The sequence below is a fragment of the Cibotium barometz genome, chromosome 61 (assembly GCF_041138505.1).
Source record: "Cibotium barometz isolate CiBa-2024 chromosome 61, ASM4113850v1, whole genome shotgun sequence".
Classification (NCBI taxonomy): Eukaryota; Viridiplantae; Streptophyta; class Polypodiopsida; order Cyatheales; family Cibotiaceae; genus Cibotium; species Cibotium barometz.
In genome coordinates, this window is record NC_141106.1 from 17,018,771 (window position 1) to 17,032,065 (window position 13,295).

The following is a 13,295-nucleotide window of genomic DNA, read 5'->3' on the forward strand; positions in this document are numbered from 1 at the left end:
GCACGTAGGAGACGCATCACCATCGAGCACCACGAACACCCCCAACAACGGGCACTGCAGCATCCCTCCACCGGGCTCCCATCTCCCGGTGAGCTACCTCCCAAAACACCGACCGGAAGAGATGATTATGACAAGGTGCCACTCTAGCCTTATATATGGCTCTTCAACTTCCCATGCTTCCACTTATGGGATAATCCAAGGCACCTTCTAGCCATAGATCACACGCTCAAAATCGCAAACCTTCCAACACAGGAATGGAAGTATCAAAGGTTTGGGGCTTTACTTACCAAAATGAGTCGTATTTTGTAAGTAACATGTGTGTAAAAACAGATAAATTAATATATATGCCATTCCAAACGATGCCGCAGCATCCCGGGTCCCATACTAGTAATATCTAATTGAGGAGTAGGATATATTTTTTCCCATAATTAAAAGAAGAATTCTCTCAGCAACCTCGCTTTGAAAACTTTGGATTAAAGAGAGATTCCTAAAGGAGCTTTTTGCAGACTCAAGAACTAAACTAGACATGGCGTCATGATTTCTAGGCTTTCGATCCCCCCCCCCTTCTCCCTCTCCCTCTCCCTCTCCCTTTTCCTTGTTACTGTGTTGGGTTGCTGCGAACTGTGCAATTGTCTGTATAAATTCAAGAGAAAGGTACTCAGGAAGCATTTTGGCAGCTAGGAACACGGCAGAATTGTTGTCGAAGATCTCAAAAATCTCCTGCAATCAGCGAGAACAAAGAAAACAGAGAGGTGGTGAAAAGGCTTGATATTCACAAGGAAAATTAGAGCAATCTGGGTAAGAGTGGACTGCTCTTTGACATTTTCTAGAATTCTTTTTTTGGGGAAAAAACATTTATGTTATACAGTAAATTTCAGGCAGGAAGAGAATGCATTTGGCTACGGCGCCATGTATGACATACTTTTTGAATTAGGGTTTCGTTTTTGGAAACATTTTGATTAAGGGGGCAAAAAAAAAACAGCGGAAAGCTGAAAAGGGCAACTTTTGAATAAGGGTCACATGATGAGTTCTCTGTAGAGGCCGTGGTGGGCTCGCGTATTATATGTTTAGAGGTGGGAGATAGGTGTTACAGGGAATAACTGAAGAAGGTGAATACAAATAATGGGGGCTAATCCGGACAGTGAAAGGTTTGGATTGGAGCGGTGGTGGAAGGCAGGGCAACAGAAGCAAAGATGAATGTGCAACAAATAACACATTGGATATTTGGATGGAAGGTAAAGAAGCTTCCTATCGAGGTGCACGGCGAAGGGAGAGTCGGTGGGATGAAGCTGATACGACGAAGCGAGCATGGTACAGCAACAATGAAGAGAGGACAGCGCCAGGACACAGGCTTCTTGGTCAAGATTGGTCAGACCCAATGAATGAGATTTCTGAGGATGGCAGAGATGGAGACAGGAGAGAAGATCACCACCATAGAAGGGCAAAGGATGTGGTGGAAAGCAACAGAGAAGATGTGGCAAGTTGGGACAGGTCTAGCGGGGGCAGGGCCATGGATAGACGCAAGTCTAGCAAAGACGGAGATGATGGCATTGAAGGGAAGAGACCAAGTGCCAAATTCCAAGATGAAGATGAGGACTATGGTGACAAAAGCAGGTCAAAGGATGATTTTAATCTGGAGGAAACGGATGACAGAAGGAGAGGATGGAAGTCTTCCAAACTTGGGCGGGGAGTGAAGAGGTCTGGTCTACGACACAGAGGTCGGGAGGAACATGATGATTTTGAAAGAGAGTGGTCAGATGATAGGAGAGATGAAAGGGTCTATAGGAGGGACTATGACAGGGACAGGGATCAGTATCGGGATAGGGAGGTGGACTTCCACCGTGAAAGAGACCGAGGTTTCAGAAATTGGGAAGTTTTCCATGAGGAGAGTGAATTTTTCAGAGATCAGACAAGAGAGAGGGAAGACCCCGACCGCTGGAAGCATAGGCAAAGGGAGCGGCAGAAAGAGAAGGACGATGATGCCGAATATAACTATGAAAGAGATGGATGGGAAGCACCAAGACGGGAAAAGGAAAAAGCTGAAAGAGACCAGAAAAGTGGAGAAGACAGGAAGGACAAGGACAAGATTGATGTGTTGAAGAGCCCACAAAGCTCTGGTATCATAAGTGACACGATGGAACGGGCTGGTGGAAATAGTGCAGTCTCAATAGACATTGGCCGAGAGAGAGGATTTAATACTGGCTTGCCTTTTATGCCACGTCGAGGAGACGATGGACCTCCAGGAGAATTTTTTGGGAGCAATGGTGATGCAGATTGGATGGGCGATGAAAGGTCTCGGTTTGGGGAGGGTGACTATCGGGATAGGTATTTTTTTGAAGAGGAAGGTCCCCCAGGTTTGGATCAAAATTTTGGTATCAGCTCAAGCAGAATTGTTGGTGATGATTCAATGGCATTTAACATGCATAGTGGAAGAGGGAGGGGGCCTAAGGGATCCCTGGGTCAACGTGGTCGTGGAGGTGCAGGGGTTGGTGATGGTCATCCTCCCTTCGCTAATAATCAAGGTTCAGGAATGATAATGAGGGGGATGCAACATGGTGGAAAGGGGGGAAGGGGTAGAGGATTAGGGAAGGGAGGAAGGGGTGGTGGAAGGGATACTCAAAGAGGTGGTGGGATCCCACCACCATTGATGGGCCCAGGCCCAGTTCCAGTTCCAGTTCCAGTTCCAGGTCCGGGTCCAGGCATGGTTCCTCATTTTGGTGGCCATATGGGACCGCTTGGGTCTATGCCAGTAATGGGAATGGGTCCCGGACCTGTCCTGGGAGTGGGCCCAGGTGGTTTTCCTCTACCTCCTTTTGGAGGCCCAGCGGGGTGGGGTGGAGGTCGAGCAGTCGGAGATATGGGTATGCATCCTGGCCCGCCTGGTCCTGCTCCTCCTGTTCATGCTCCAGGTCCAGCTCCCCCCAGATTCGGGCCAAACATGGGACCAGGTCCTGGACACGATGTGTTTTTCTCTCCCCCTGGGCCTGGAAGAGGTGCATCAAATGTCATGCCAGCTCCATCTTATGGGGGAGCTTCTTTTGGAAGTCAGGGCATGATGCCAGAAAAAGCTCCTATGAACCGTATGCTGCCAAGAGTTAATGCGCCCGCAGGCTTGGCTCCATCAAGGGGCGAACAAAATGATTATTCTCAGCATTTTGTGGACACAGGGTTACGGCCTCAGAATTTCATACGAGATGTGGATCTGGGTGACCGGTTTGAGGAGTACCCCAAATTGAAGGAGCTTATTACCAGGAAGGACAAACTCATAACAGATCATGCTTGCCCGCCCATGTATATGCAGGTGGATCTCCGTGCAACTGAGCTCTCTTCTGAAATTTTTGGCACAAAATTTGATGTTATTTTAGTGGATCCCCCATGGGAAGAGTATGTGCGACGGGCACCAGGCGTCGGTGACTCTATGGAGTGGTGGTCATTCGAAGAGATACAGAATCTCCGAATTGAAGTAAGCACATCCTATTGTTTGCTGATTGCCACTTTAATGTTTTTAATGGGCTTCTCTGGAGACATCTGTAACTTGTCAGTTTTGTAGGCAATCGCAGATACACCTTCCTTTATCTTTTTATGGGTGGGGGATGCGGAAGGTCTTGATCAAGGAAGGCTTTGCCTAAAGAAGGTAGTTTCTTGCTTTTCTTGCATCAATCTGTCTGGAAGAGGTGCTATGAGAGCTTGCTTTGGGCTCTGATACTAACAGTTGTCCATGTGATCTGACAGTGGGGATTCCGAAGATGTGAAGATATATGCTGGGTTAAGACCAACAGAGAGAATCCAACCCCAGCATTGCGGCATGATGCAAGCACTCTTCTTCAACACTCCAAAGTAAAATTTGTTTATAGTCTCTAGAATGTCTCAAGTTTGATTGCTGAGATGGAGAGTAGCGTGTAGGAGTGCAGTTGCTCCTTATGTGTGTAGTAGCGTGGTGGCAGAATAGAATGTAGTAGGCTACAGCTTCATATGTGAATGGTTTTTATCAAAATTTGATTTGGAGGTTTGTGGCAGGAGCATTGTCTTATGGGAATCCGGGGCACTGTTCGGCGAAGTAGTGATGGTCATATCATCCATGCAAATATTGACACTGATATAATTATCTCAGAAGAGCCTTCCTATGGTAAGTGTGCAGTAAGCTATTAAGTGGAATGAGTTAGTCTAATGTCTTGGTGATATTTTTTTCCTTAAGTACATGGTAAGCTTTTTGTGAAAGATGGGTGGTAAAACATACAGAGATCGGGATTACCTGACCATAACCAACTGTGTATTAAGTGGATCTCTGCAATCATCTTTAGCCTGTTAATCAACACACAAAATGATTAATCAAAAACCACTCAAGGAAGTGGTTTTTGATTAATCATTGTCCTTGAAGTGGTTTGGTAAAGAGATCAACCACATTGTCCTTGGTAGAACAGTAGGCCAGCCGAAGAAGTCTCAACACGATCTACTCACGTACAAAATGATAATGCACCTTAATATGCTTGGATCGTCCTCGTATCATAGGATTCTGAGCTAGAGCAATAGTACTCTGAGAATCCGAGAAGATGGTAATTGGGGAAGTGTTGGCACAACACAAATGCTCCAGAATTTGATGAATCCAAAGTGCCTCGATAGAGGAGAGAAGGCAAGATTCAGGCCTAGAAGGCTCTGGGGTAGAATTTGGAGAAGGAACAACTGTAGAGAAATCTCTAGAAGCCATATTTGCTGACAGATAATCCTCCTTTGACTCAGGTAGTCCGCTAACAACATGCTAAGCACCACCGTTGCAGTGCTTAAGAGTGTGGAGAAGAAACGGCAGCAAAGAAATCTCCGAGAGCCCTGTCCTCTGACAATAAACCTTCTCTGAAGCAAGAGGGTTGTAAAAAAAACAGCAAATAGCCTCCTCTCAAGCAAGAGAAAGCTAGGAGAATACTTCCTTTCTTTGCTATTTGGAGTCAGAATGCATGTTATAGTTTTGAGAAGAGAAAAGTGTTCAGGCCAGATAACCCAGGTGTTTAGGCAATGTTTAAACCACTTGCAAGAATGTGAAAAGCCTTTTAATGTGATCCAGGGAGGACAACTATTACTGATGACTCTCCATATAAAGCTTGTGTTGCTCCCTCTAATAACTGCATCTTTCCAAACAAGTTCACAGCAAGAGGAGGAAAGAAGAAAGGGAGGGAGGGGTGGGAAAAGAGAAATAGAGAAAGCAAATCTCTTAGGAACCCTGTCCTGAGCACCTAGAAGAGAACTTCAGCCTCCAATAGCAAAAACGCAGTACAATAATGAAGCCTCTCCTCCAATCAAAAAAACGCAGGAGTTTCTTACGTGTAGATCAGCGTTTGGCTTTGATACCATGAAAGAAAGAGCATCACAAGTTGTAGGCCCAAAGCACAAACTGTAGAAGGCTGGAAACATTTGATTATTGCTAAAAATGAGCACGAGGGAAGCCCGTAGGTGCTTACAAGCATAAGAGACTGTTGCTGCAGCTAATGATCTCTAGCAGATATGCAAGAATGAGATGAAAACTGAGGGGAAGGGTGAGCACCCTTATATATCCCTCCAGAGAGCTGGTCGGCCTGCTATACCGACAGTGGTCCAGTAGCATAAAATGCATAAAAAATGGTAAAAAATGCCTAAATAATATCTGCTAATATGTCAATGTAGGGTCTCATAAAATGACCAGTACAAGCATGAAAAGGTGATGTAGACCCTCTAGAGATGATATATTCCAACAGGCATAGGCCCTTGCATAGGCTTGTTCCACCTATTGACTTCCTGGGGGTTCTACCACACTGATGGAAATACCTAATGAACACTCTAGTAACATATACACATATCATTAAGTGAGGTGCCCTCAACTTCAAGCGATCCCAACCCACTATGTGGGATAATAGACTGCCACATGGCAGCGTGAGAAGTGAAGGGCATTCCAACACACCTTTGACCATGACCATGGAGGTTAGCAACATCTGAGACATGGCTCCATGTGCAAAGCCCTGGCATACCAAGGAGACACCCCTCCGGTGTACGCACAGAGTAGTCTCACGGATCTCGAGTCCAAGTCTGAGGAGCTCTCCCTCAAATTGACTCCAAAGGTCACTTAAATAGGCTTCCTATAAACCAAGAGCCATAAATAGCCCATGCCTCATAAATACCACTAACCTCCCCATAAGATGCCTAACCCCTAATCCCATGTTAGCTTAACTTGAAGTTAGACCTGTGAACCCCGCTTGGGACTTGGGATATAATAGAACCATTGATGTCCTCAACAATGAATTTGGGGAAGCGACTCTTTAGACTATGCACTGACTCCCATGCAACCTCGACCTCAGAGTGTCCTTTCCATTTGATCAAGTATTTTGAGTAAACGGTATCTTGAGAACATTTAGTGCGTGATCTAGAACCAACTTGAGTTCCATGGGAACATACTTACTAATGTCCTTGAGGTTAGGGATCTCCTCCAGTGGCAATATCTCATCATTTTCAGCTTTGATGGTGATCTAGGCAGACTGTGGACGAGGATGTCTAGCTTACAAGAGTGCTTTGCAAAGCACTGAATTGCAGAAAGAAGTGGAGAGTAAATAATATTATTGCTCGCAAACTTTGATTACAAACTGATGTCGGTCCGCCCACCCTTGTGCTCCATATAAAGAGCTTTGATGGCGATCTAGGCAAACTCTTAATGGAGGATGTCTTGCTTACAAGAGTGCTTGAATACAATGAACTCGATGATAAGCTAAGGCTGCCAAACTAGTCTATATATAGTACCAAGGGTCGGCATGGACAAAGGTCGGCCGACCCATGACTTGGTTCAAAATGACTAGCTGACCATATCATCCGACTGGGACAATATTAGACTACAACTAGATCTCGTTGGGACTTTGTGCATCTTCCATGGCCGTCTGAGACCTTCTGAACCCTCAAACGGGCCCCACAACCAGTGTGTCCTCGGTTTGCTATCTAGCACTCACTAATTGGTCACACAGCCCGCATAAGCATATATCCTACTTGGTAGAGTGCCAAGTCTACATAAGCTGTCTCCTAACCATCTAGCCACATTTGGCCACCATCCAGTGTCTAAACCGGGAACTACCAGGTGCTCGGGTGCTCATGAGTCACCACAACGGCTACTTCTCATATAGGGGGCCTTACAAATTAGAGCACATATGTCGCCCGCAGTAACAACACAATGAGGGTGGAGCATTGAGCAAATGCTTTTCCAATACCCCTCTCTCAATATCCACCTATAGGTGAACTACCTCTTTGGTCCAACACCAAGTCGATGAAGATGGCACTCTAACAAATCTCTCCCCAGAGGCTTTGTGAAAATATCTGCACACTTCTCTATCGTTGGGCAGTAGATAAGCTCCACCTCTCTATCCATGATAAGCGCACATACATAATGATATTGTAGCTCAATGTGCTTTGAAACACCGGGTTCTTGGCAATTGCCATGCAACTTTGATTATTGTACATCAACACTGTCGCTCCCTTTTGAGCAACATCCATGTCTCCTAAGATCCTTTTCAACTAGATTGCTTCACATGAAGCAAATCATGCTACCACTAGAGTGCTCACCGTCCTTGGTGAGGAAAATAGGAATATTTTGTAGTGAAGATTATTACAGCTTTGTACTCGTAACTCAGTCTCTGTAGAAGAAAGTGCCATTGTAGGTTGCTTCCTGCTGATTCAGGATGTAATTCCAAACCCAATAAGAAAATAGTAACCAGAAATAGATTTTCTGCTATCACAATCTCCTGTCTAATCTGAGTCACAAAATCCAGTCAAAAAATTGTCGGATATGTAAGTGATGCCACTCAACGGTACCTTTGATGTACTTTAACACCCACATCCTTGCCTTCCAGTGGTTCTCTTAGGGCTGATTTGAGAAACTACTAAGGACAACAACTGCAAAGTTGATATTAGGCTGTGTATTGCACATAAGGATCAAACTCCCCACCAACTTCTTGGACTCCTTCATATCCGCAAGTGGAGAAGCATCTTCCACAGAAAGCTTCGCATGAACCTCCATGGGAGTAACCACTAACGTGCACTCAGCCATGCCAAATGCCTTGAAAATTCTCTTCCATACTTTTGCTGATGAGAAATGAAGATTCCAATCCGACTCTTGCTAGACCTTAATCCCCAAACAAAAATGCATAAGCCCAAGGTGTGTCATTTCAAACTTTGAACTCAACATCACTTGTGTTTGCCGGATCTTCTCTTTATGGTTTTTCGTCAAATATAGGACAATGATCATGTACTTGCCCTGCTTAGAGAAAATATAAAGATTTCATCTAATGGGCTTTTAGAAAGACTAGTACTACAAAGAAAGCAGCTATCCGTTGGTACCATGCGCGAGGGGCGTGTTTTAGCATGTACAATGCCTTCCAGAGTCTGCACAGTTTGTTTTCTGAACCAGTTATCTCAAATCGAGGTGGTTGCGCCACATAAACCTCCTTCTTGAGATGGCCATTTAGAAATGCTTACTTCACATCCATTTACCGGCCACTTGTCATGAGCATCCAAGGCTAGTACAATACAAATAGTGGTCAATCTAGTTGTGGGGGCGAATGTCTCCTAAAAGTCGAATCCTTGGACCTGTGCAAAACCCTTCGCCCCACGACGAGCCTTGCCTTGTACTTGTCCAATGTATCATCAGACTTTGTAATTGTCCTTCCAAACCCACTTGGTGCCAATAACCTTCCATTTTGCAAGACAATCCATAAGATCCCAAGTGTAGTTTCTCAATATTGAGTCATACTCTGACTACATGGCCTCCCTCCAGTTTTGCTAATGCTTCCTTCTCAACCATCAAGGCTATATTGACAATGTGAGCGGAGGCCCTGTTCTGCTCCTCTATTCTCTTGGATCTAGGAATAGCTGTTGGCTCTTTTGTGATTGCCAATGAAACTTTTCCATCCAAAAGCGGCTTCACCCATTCAGGATATGGCCCCTTTTGTGGTGTTGCAGGCTTCTCTTTTCAATCCACCTCTTGTGGAGTTGGTATTGTCATTGGTGGCTGTGTCTGTTGGGCTACTTCGTAGGATAGTGTTGGACAGAGTCTTCTTCTCCATTTGATGAGGTTGTTTCTCTAACACCACATCATGGGTGACAATTCTCTTCTTTGCCTCTAGGTCGTATAGTTGGTAACCCTTTGACTCCATACCGTTTCCCAAGAACATACACTTCCTGCTCTTGGAATCCCGCTTGGTTGTGGATGAGTTTGGAATATGCACGAAACAGTAACATCCAAATGTCCTGAAATTTGCAATTGAGGGTTTCGTACCAGAATAAGCTTCTTGAGGTGTCATGCCCTTCATTGCCTTTGTGTAACTCGTGTTAAGGATATGCACTGCAAATACGATGGAACGACTGGAACGACTGATCCTATTCAATTCATGCAAATGTTTGAATAGAGATGTGAAACCTTTGGAAATCCAAATTGCCCCACCAAGGTACATGCGTTGAACCTTTGATTAGTGGGAAAGGCTAGTCGATGGTTCATCACATTGATGCTTGTGATTAAAGTGAATTTTAGGACCTTGAAAATAGCCTTTATCCACGACTTTTGCCTCAGACCGAAAAGAATGACTTAATTAGAACCATAACGATCCTCAACCCAAACAACAAAGATAGGAGGTGAATCTCTACAAATCCCGTTTGGAGGAGGTTGAGATCAGCCCAACAGTTTCCATGGAGTTGGATCTCTTCGAATCCTGTTTGGAGGAGGATGACATCAACCCGCCAACAGTTTTGAGGAGCTTTAGATTAGTCTCGCTGAATCCGATGAGAAGGATGAGGCATGATGTGATGTAGAAGGCTAAGAGACCGAGCCAAAGAACTTGAAGACCAAGTGAGAGAGCGTGGAGAGAGTTGGTGAATTTTGTGCAGAGCCCGTGCTTATCGGAAAGCCCTTGTGGGATTGGAGCAAAGATTTATGGAGTACCTTTCTTTGGGGCACAGTAAGGACACATTTAATGAAGTTTTAAGTGAAGGACTTGAAATTTGCTGGCCGACCTGAATCCGGCCAGCACACAAGCCAACTATGAACCCTATATGAAGGGGGTTTTAACCCTCATTTAGGTAAGAAAACGTATCACCAAGAGGTTACGAATTTGGGGGCCAGCAACCTGGAGGAAAACACTTCTCATTCTGCAAGTAGGTTAGGGTTGTCTTCTTTGTGTTTGGAAGTTAAGCAAGGTTAGTGCAAATCTCACTTAGCATTAATCATCTCATGCTTCCACAATGCATGCAACATATGCATGGAGTTGGTGATTGAAATCTTGTGAGTAGACTCTAATGATCACACTTTGGTTTTTGTTAAGTTTGGGAAATAATCTGAACTTTCCATTCGTACATCTTTTTGTTGTATCTGTGGACATGCAAATTTCTTCATTCTACTTGCGACCAGCTAGTTTATACCGATTCTTTCTATCCAAAGCGATGCAGTCCACCCCACCATTTTTTTTGTGTGTGTGTGTGTGTGTTCTCCGCAGTGCTAGCCTTCATCATGGCTGACTCTGCTCTTCATCCTTGGAGAAGTGAGAAACTGTGTTTAGCTATGAGGATTCGGCTACTTTGGGGACATATATTTATGCATGAACCTACACCAACTCACTCAGTCTTGGGCATTGATGATATGGGTGTGGATGTAGCTATGCGTGATGGAGTTGATGCTTTGAAGCTTGTGAGTAGACTCGAGCATTGAGAGTCAAGATTGCACTTTGGTTTTTGTTAGGGGAATAACTTGAACTTTGCATATGTATTCATAGTCTCAACTCCATTTGTTTTGTTTCTTGACAGGGTCCACAGCAAAGCCAGAGGAGCTTTATCATATTGTTGAGCACTTCGCTCTAGGTCAGCGACGACTCCAGCTCTTTGGGGAAGATCATAACATTCGTGCCGGTTGGATCACTGTTGGCAAAAATCTGTCATCTTCAAATTTCAATGCTCAGGTAAACATCCTTAAAGTTCTACTTTTGGGAGCACTTAAAGAACTTCCACCTAAAACATGGCCCATTTTGATAGCTCACTCCTTGCTTTTTTTTTTTTCTTTTTTTTTTTTTGGGGGGGGGGGGGGGGGGGTGTTTGTGCGCGCCAGACGTATTGCAAGTTTGTCGGGGACGCAGACGGAAAAGTGTGGCAGGGTGTCCGTGGGAACCCACCCATAGACACACCTCATTTAGTAGGCACAACACCAGAGATTGAGGCACTGCGGCCTAAGTCCCCCCCTCCAAGAGCCCAGCAGCAGCAGCAATCTCAGGCTGCAAATTCTGCCTCACAGCCTTCAGCTGCCCATTCTAACAGCAAGAAGGCACCAAGTACTTCTCAAGGTTTGACACCTCAGAATGCTCAAGTCTCCAATGCAGGCCCAGGACAGGTTGCAAACTCTTGTTCTGTCATTGCCATTGCTACCACCTCCCCAGGCCAAGGGCAAGGCCAAGGCCTGGGTAATACCGGACAGACAAGGCGATCTCCATTGCGTCTTGGAACAGGACTGGCAATTGCTGGACCTGAAGAAGAGAAGAATATGGGAATTGATACTGCTCACTTATCTCCCTTAGATGAGGAGGGATTGAAGCCATCAATGGACGTGGCTTCTTAAGGATCTGGATAGGAGCTGTGATTGGTAAGATTGCAATGTTCTGGAGGAACTGCACATTCTGAGCAAATGTTGCAAAATTATTTTTTTTTTTGGGCCATGAATAGTGCTTTTATAATTCAAGTTTCTTTTTATTTTTATTTTATATATTTTTTTGGTTGTGGGGAAGCGGGGCGGGGGGGGGGGGGGGGGGGGGGGGTGTTGGGGGGGCATAGTTGTTAGGTGTTTCATGACAAAGCATTTCAAAAATGTTTCTTACCTTTAGGAGTTGCAAAATTTGCCTATTTTTATGATTTTCCTTCAAAAAAATTAAACATTTTGCATTGTGAAACCTGATGTCTGATTTTTGATTCTCATTGAATATATGAATAAAGAGTCTAGACACCAAACTTTATTTTACAGAGTCTCTGAGGTGGGTTTTCTTTGTTTTCTTGTATGAAAAAGGTTGCTACTTTTCCCTAGGTATGAAACATGTTTTGTTGCAGCTATGGGAGGGGTTTACAGTGTAACAATTTGTTTTAGAAGTTCGTGTATGATGTCCTTGTTTCAAAGTTTGTGCTTGTCACAAGTATATTTTCATTACCTTTTCTTGCTTGCACCATGATTCATGTGAATATGACAGCGTTTGCCACAATGCTCTTGCCAAATAAGGTTGAAAGTAGCATGCATGAAGAGCATGTAATAGTGCGCATGTGTGCTTGCATGCATGCATGTATTTGTGGGGGGGGGGGGGGGGGGGGGGGGGGGGGGGGGGCGCGGGGGAACGGGGGAACTTGTTTTGACGTAGTTGCATCAATCTGAAGCATTGCACTATGTTGCATTCCATCTACATGTTGCCCTTCCAGTATGTGTGCAAAGGTGTATGAGCCTTTTACTGGATACCATTGGTTTTGATTCACCGACATCAAGAGGGAGTCCTACGACGTGAGACGTGAGACATTCACAAATGTAGATAAGGTGTGGTAGTGCTATTTCGGGTCTGTTTGCAAAATCATCAGCTGTTTCATAGTCAAAATACAAATCCAGACAGTTGTGTGCCACTAACTTGCGGTGTGCTATATGTGGAATCGGGTCAGCCTGCTCTTTGTGGTTCCCTCACTTCTTTTTCTTTCTTTTATATTTTGTCATGATCTTTTCTGGATTCTCTTCAAGTTGATCACTTTCAGGACATGGGAATCATGATCTCTCGCCTACAAGCACTGTAGACTACTGCAGTATTAACTTGCTCGTGATTGGTCCTTATTTATATACATGTCCATGCATTCTAAGCTACAGTGGCAAATCAGTAGCTTTTCTTATCTCCATCTTTAACCTTCTGATGATTGCTTTATGGTTGTTTAGCCTTCTAGAATAACTACAAAAACCTATTCTGAAGCCTAGTCTGAACTGCTGCGATTAATCCTCTCAAATAGAAAAATAAGCATGCATGCCATATCCAAGATTCTTCTCACATAAGTAAAGAATCATGTAATCTCAAACAAACATTCACACAATATAAATCTCTATCAATGAAAGCATCTCATCTCAATCAATCACAATGTATGTTTCTATCTCAAGATTCTATCATCATTACCATGCTTGACAACATAGTTACTCATCATAATGACCAAAATCCAACCAATCTAGGGCTTTATTCGATGCCTGTCCACCCAACCTCCACACTGGACATCTCAGCCATTCGTGAGTATGCCTCTTTCTAAAA

At 44.4% G+C, this 13,295-nt stretch overlaps 1 protein-coding gene across 2 annotated transcripts; it reads left to right on the plus strand.

The window, feature by feature from the left end:
- The first annotated feature begins 437 nt into the window (after window positions 1–437).
- Window positions 438–11,733, plus strand: LOC147604612 (uncharacterized). 2 transcript variants are annotated; one of them, XM_086794698.1, is made up of 7 exons: window positions 464–798; window positions 879–3,463; window positions 3,551–3,634; window positions 3,733–3,837; window positions 4,018–4,126; window positions 10,795–10,946; window positions 11,093–11,733. In XM_086794698.1, the coding sequence occupies exons 2-7, from the start codon at window positions 1,229–1,231 to the stop codon at window positions 11,594–11,596; spliced, it is 3,189 nt and encodes a 1,062-aa protein (XP_086650824.1). In that variant the 5' UTR covers window positions 464–798; window positions 879–1,228; the 3' UTR covers window positions 11,597–11,733. The 2 variants fall into 2 exon arrangements, with proteins under 2 accessions (XP_086650823.1, XP_086650824.1); XM_086794697.1 differs by having other exon boundaries at window positions 438–3,463.
- Window positions 11,734–13,295: the final 1,562 nt, after the last annotated feature.

Bases quoted from the DNA above. Each gene is read 5' to 3' on its own strand.
- LOC147604612 (XM_086794697.1), top strand. From the start codon at position 1,229: ATGGAAGGTAAAGAAGCTTCCTATCGAGGTGCACGGCGAAGGGAGAGT. The intron at 3,635-3,732 runs GTAGTTTCTTGC...GTGATCTGACAG, and splicing joins GAAGGCTTTGCCTAAAGAAG to TGGGGATTCCGAAGATGTGA. The intron at 10,947-11,092 runs GTAAACATCCTT...TGTGCGCGCCAG, and splicing joins CTTCAAATTTCAATGCTCAG to ACGTATTGCAAGTTTGTCGG.